We start from the raw sequence: 6,188 nt of genomic DNA on the forward strand, positions 1-6,188 counted from the left end.
TACCTTCTCCCGCACAAACATGCTTCCAGAAAGCGCTTGCATTTGAAGGCTGACAACGAAACGAAGCTATTTCCTTGACAGTTTATTGAATCTTTAGCGCGGCCACAAAGAGGCCGTGATTACCACTTGTGTTCTTCATCGTGTCTGATGCAGCTGCGGGAGAAAGATGAGATTTGCCTGATATGGTGAAAGCAAACTGTCGCCTCGTCAAACCTGAGATCAGAGGGGTGAGAGTTCAAAACCTCCCATCTTCTCAGCTTATTGACTGTAAGAATGTTCTGCCTGTCGATGAGCTTGATTCACTGGTTCAGGCAGCGTGCTGCAGCCTCCCAGCACCTCCCAGAACTGTTCTGGTCCTGCCGGTACCGGCTGCCCTGGTGCTGCAGCCGTAATTATGCCGGAGCTTCTGCACGTCCTTTTCTGTTGCTTTAATCATTTATCTGTTTCCATGGGGGGGGCACGGTGACCGCTGCTCAACGGCGGTTTAGCAATGGCTGGCCTCACAATTAGGAAGGTGCGGGTGCGAATCCCTCTGGGGCGCTAGCAGGTCCTCCCCGTGCCTGAGCCGGGTCTCTCAGGTACTCCGGCTCCTCCCACAGTCCACAGAGGCGTTCGGACTCGGGCCAGAGGTGAATGGCTGCTCTAAACTGACCGAAGATGGATCCGTGATGTCTGCTGAGTCTGGAAGCATCGTTTTCCTGCTATTATTATTGTTTGAACGAGGACGGCCGGTGAGGGGAGCGTGCGGGGTGTGGTGCATCATGTGCTCCTGCTGCGTAGCGCCCTCACCTGGCTGGAAAACCTTACTGCAGAACATGAAACACATTTATTACAGCCGATGGGAATTCTTTTGTGATGTGGCGTCATTGACATTGTGCCGTTATTCCTGCTGTCCGTGTCTTCTCTTGCTAGTGCTGGCTGACCTTCTGGACAAGGTCGTCGCTCATCTATCCGGCTCCGCAGCAGAGTGCTTCTTCTCCCCAGCTCATCACAAAGGTCAGTGGGGAAAATGAACACATTCACCCGGTTGTTTCTCGCCAATTAAGTGAAAGACAAGGAAGTCCAAAGGTCATTCTCTGGACCGCTGAAGTGATCCGACATAAATCTTTACATTGTGAGACGGACCGACACACTGGAGCTGTAGTCCGACTCTGATCCGTTTGAGGTTGTGTTTGCTCACTGATACAGGTGCATTACAGTCACACGGTCCTAAGTGTTACACCTGTGACGCCAGGATACGGGACTCACATTCCTCAACACCCACCAGGCCACATCCCTGATTTTTATCCTTAGTTTAACCTTTAACCTTCATTTAAAGGCAGACTAACTGGTGGAGGCAACGAGGTTGGGGGAAGTGGGAAAACACCGGACAGGAAGTGAAGTCACCTGGAAAACACGGAGATAACCTCCGGGAGTGGTGCAGGCTCTCGGGGTCCGAGGCTGAAGACTCAGCCAGATGTGGCAGAGTTTAGTGGTGAATTACAAGGTGACTCTTTATTGTGTCAGCGTCACTCAGGGGTGAAGGAGAATCGTCCTCAGATCTTCAAAGCTCTGAACTCGGTTTCTCTGCCTGAGCAGCTCCTCTGCAGCCGTCTCAGTGGACTCACGCAGCAGCAGAAGGGCTGAAGCAGCTAAAGTCCTCCGTTTTAAGAGTGTCAGTACCTCAGGTTGGAGTGAGCCCGCATCCTCTATCACAGCCGTTAATGATTCCAGGAGCTTGGTGTGTTTACTGGCCTCTGGGCTAAACAACCTGATCACACCGACGGCAACTACAAAGAAAAACCGCTAATTAGGGAATATTCTGCAAAACTGCATGTTTTCCCTTAAAGTCATAGCATACTAATTGGATCTGGCTCTTGTTTTGTCTAATTTTACTAAAGGGAACCAGCAGTTCCTCTCCCAGAAATTCCCAGCAAGCATTCGTGACGTTACTGGTCTGATTCCCTGTCTGTTGTGGCAAATCAGAGCAATCTGAAACGGATTCATCACTGAGAATGCTGGATTCATTTAATGATTATGTTAATGAGCCGCTTTAAATAATGATTATGTTAATGAGCTGCTTTAAACAATGATTATGTTAATGAGCTGCCTGTATAGTCAGAGTCACGTTGGAACAGATTTCAGGACAGGAGGCGGAATCACAACGTCTGCGTCACCAGTAGCTTCTCAGCTGCTGCACTCACACAGGCTGCAGGCGCTGCCATCTCAGGCTGGGGGCCCCGGCTGGAGGGGCCCGGGCTGGAGGGGCTCCGGGCTGGAGGGGCCCAGGGCTGGAGGGGCCCGGGCTGGAGGGGCTCCGGGCTGGAGGGGCCCCGGCTGGAGGGGCCCCAAGCTGGAGGGGCCCCGAGCTGGAGGGGCCCCGAGCTGGAGGGGCCGAGCTGGAGCTGGAGGGGCCCGAGCTGGAGGGGCCCCAAGCTGGAGGGGCCCGGGCTGGAGCTGGAGGGGCTCCGAGCTGGAGGGGCCCCAGCTGGAGCTGGAGGGGCCCTGACCTGGAGGGGCTCCAAGCTGGAGCTGGAGGGGCCCCGAGCTGGAGGGGCCCCGGGGAGACGGCTGGCATCGGTCAACCCCCCCACAAAGGGCCCCTTACTAGCTGCTGCTGGCTGTTAGGGGGTCCCGAGACACGGCGGATATTTATCCATATCATGGACACAACCACATACTAATAGTCGGTTTCTGCAGCATTTATGCTAATTCAGAGTTTGAGAGCTTAGCCAATAAGGTTAAACAGGTTTAAAATATTTTAAATAGGTTCCGAGTTAAAACCAACAAACTGAGAGAAGCAGATGCTGAAATCACGGTTCTGTTGGATTTAAACCGAGGTCGGATCCATGACCTCCTTGGTATGGTCTCCATGCGAAGGATGCTGGTTCGAATCCCCGGCTGGAGATTTGTGGCAATATGCATTTTCTTTTTCTGGAGTATTTTTTTTTGCCTTTCAATTAATCAAAATAGATGAAAATACAAATAAATGTCTCCTAGCATGTTTTTGTTCTGGCCTGAATCACCGCCTGGCGGCGCCGGTCCGGACGGCCTCCCTGGCGGCGCCGGTCCGGACGGCCTCCCTGGCGGCGCCGGTCCGGACGGCCTCCCTGGCCTCCTTTGGCTGGAGCCCCCAGGGCGTCTGGCTTTAGTTGGATGGTTGATGTGGTGGAACGGGAAGCTGTAAAATGATTTATTCTTTCCGTTCAGTCTCTGGATCACATCCCAGTTTAGTGCGTGATCCTACAGTAGAGCGCACGTTAACGACATGTTAATAACACAACAGCAGCAGATCTGGAGCCTTTTGTCCAGTAATTACTATTTTCAGCAGCTCATGATGTCACAGCAGTCACCCTTAGATCGGTCCGTCATTTTTAAATCAAAACATCAAATCCTTCCAACCGTTGGTGCTGGAAATAACCAACTTCTGAGGACCAGGGACGTGGCGGCACCACAGTCCAGATGAAATCATGATGTCACAGTTGTGTCTGACAGCCAACGAGAGCCGCGCAGCAGCATCACTCTCATCCCAGTATTATATCCCATTAATCCCATTAATCCCAGCGAAGCCATCACCAGTGACCGCCGGCGCTCTAATCACCATTACACCAGCTCACTTGTCCGTTAATGCGCCTCATTACACTGACGCCAACGAGGCGGCTCCAGCCAAAGTGAGCACCTTAATAATATATGAGCTGGAAATCTACAGAAAGTTCCAGATGTTTCAGGAACAACGAGAAAAGGCTCCGACATTTCGGTTTGCACAGAGTTTCTGTGGGTGTATCTTTGGTTACCAGTGCAGGACTGGTGACCAGCCCTGCACTGGTGACCAGCCCTGTACTGGTGACCAGCCCTGCACTGGTGACCAGCCCTGCACTGGTGACCAGCCCTGTACTGGTGACCAGCCCTGCACTGGTGACCAGTACAGGGCTGGTCACCAGTACAGGGCTGGTCACCAGTACAGGGCTGGTCACCACTACAGGGCTGGTCACCAGTGCAGGGCTGGTCACCAGTGCAGGGCTGGTCACCAGTACAGGGCTGGTCACCACTACAGGGCTGGTCACCAGTACAGGGCTGGTCACCAGTGCAGGGCTGGTCACCAGTGCAGGGCTGGTCACCAGTACAGGGCTGGTCACCAGTACAGGGCTGGTCACCAGTGCAGGGTTGGTCACCAGTACAGGGTTGGTCACCAGTACAGGCTGGTCACCAGTGCAGGACTGGTGACCAGTACAGGGTTGGTCACAAGTACAGGGCTGGTCACCAGTGCAGGACTGGTGACCAGTACAGGGCTGGTCACCAGTACAGGGCTGGTCACCAGTGCAGGGCTGGTCACCAGTACAGGGCTGGTCACCAGTACAGGGCTGGTCACCACTACAGGGCTGGTCACCAGTACAGGACTAGTCACCAGTGCAGGGCTGGTCACCAGTGCAGGGCTGGTCACCAGTACAGGGCTGGTCACCAGTACAGGGCTGGTCACCAGTACAGGACTAGTCACCAGTACAGGGCTGGTCACCAGTACAGGGCTGGTCACCAGTACAGGACTAGTCACCAGTACAGGACTAGTCACCAGTGCAGGGCTGGTCACCAGTGCAGGGCTGGTCACCAGTACAGGTCACCAGTGCAGGACTGGTCACCAGTGCAGGGCTGGTCACCAGTGCAGGGCTGGTCACCAGTACAGGACTGGTCACCACTACAGGACTGGTCACCAGTACAGGGCTGGTCACCAGTGCAGGACTGGTCACCACTACAGGGCTGGTCACCAGTACAGGGCTGGTCACCAGTACAGGACTGGTCACCAGTACAGGGCTGGTCACCAGTACAGGGTGGTCACCAGTACAGGGCTGGTCACCAGTGCAGGGCTGGTCACCAGTACAGGACTGGTCACCAGTACAGGGCTGGTCACCAGTGCAGGGCTGGTCACCAGTACAGGGCTGGTCACCAGTGCAGGGCTGGTCACCACTACAGGACTGGTCACCAGTACAGGGCTGGTCACCAGTACAGGACTGGTCACCAGTACAGGGCTGGTCACCAGGGCAGAGAAGCAGAGGGGTAATTAGCTCCTGTGGTGACGAGTTGCAGCGTCTGTCTGTAGATTTAGAGAAGTTTGAATAATAAATGATGGAGACTAGAGAGGAGGAGGGAGGTGAACTTTGATCTATGATGCGTTTGTCAGGCAGCAGGAGGCTCCTCCCACCGACCCACGGACGAGGCCTCCGTTTGCCTTTGTTGGGATTATTTATTCATCCACGTTCGCCCACGTCAAACTTGTTTAGTTTCTTTTTAAGCAGCTTTTGTACTGAAGTGTTTAGAAGTCAGTGATGTCAATTTATATAAAATCTTCTTAAACCTCTAAAATGAGCTTTTTTGTGATAATTGATGTTTTTTGTAACTCTTCCATGAAGCTTCGAGTCTTTTCTGCCTCCTTCCTGAAAACAGATCAAAACTATTGTGCAACTTCATTCTGTGATTTAATATTCATTAAAATATTCATTTATTAGCTTATATATGCTAAACACAGATTCATTTATTAGCAGGGTTACAGGTCAACCCTGACCCTGACCCTGACCCTAACCCTAACCCTAACCCTGACCCTGACCCTAACCCTGACCCTACCTGACCCTAACCCTGACCCTGCCCCTAACCCTGACCCTGACCCTGACCTAACCCTGACCCTGACCCTGACCTGCCCCTAACCCTGACCCTACCCTGACCCTAACCCTGACCCTGACCCTGACCCTGACCCTGACCCTAACCCTGACCCTGACCCTAACCCTGACCCTAACCCTAACCCTAACCCTGACCTGACCCTGACCCTGACCTAACCCTAACCCTGACCCTGACCCTGACCCTGACCCTAACCCTGACCCTGACCCTAACCCTACCCTGACCCTGACCCTAACTCTGACCCTGACCCTGACCCTAACCCTGACCTGACCCTGACCCTAACCCTAACCCTGACCCTGCCCCTAACCCTGACCCTAACCCTAACCCTACCCTGACCCTGACCCTAACCCTAACCCTGACCCTACCCTGACCCTAACCCTAACCCTAACCCTAACCTGACCCTAACCCTAACCCTGACCCTAACCCTGACCCTGACCCTAACCTGACCCTAACCCTGACCCTGACCCTAACTCTGACCCTGACCCTGACCTAACCCTGACCCTGACCCTGACCCTAACCCTGACCCTGACCTGATCCTAACCTAA

At 53.7% G+C, this 6,188-nt stretch overlaps 1 protein-coding gene and 1 long non-coding RNA gene across 2 annotated transcripts in view; one reads left to right on the forward strand and one right to left on the reverse strand.

Moving 5' to 3' along the window:
• LOC130516352 (uncharacterized) overlaps positions 1-6,188 on the reverse strand; it is a 235,224-nt gene that overhangs the window by 67,430 nt on the left and 161,606 nt on the right. The window lies entirely within an intron of this gene.
• tbc1d32 (TBC1 domain family, member 32) overlaps positions 1-6,188 on the forward strand; it is a 40,168-nt gene that overhangs the window by 27,132 nt on the left and 6,848 nt on the right. Inside the window, 1 exon segment of the mRNA XM_057017234.1 lies at positions 913-996. Within this exon segment, the coding sequence (XP_056873214.1) occupies positions 913-996 (84 nt within the window).

Source organism: Takifugu flavidus, chromosome 19, assembly GCF_003711565.1.
Source record: "Takifugu flavidus isolate HTHZ2018 chromosome 19, ASM371156v2, whole genome shotgun sequence".
Taxonomy (NCBI): domain Eukaryota; kingdom Metazoa; phylum Chordata; class Actinopteri; order Tetraodontiformes; family Tetraodontidae; genus Takifugu; species Takifugu flavidus.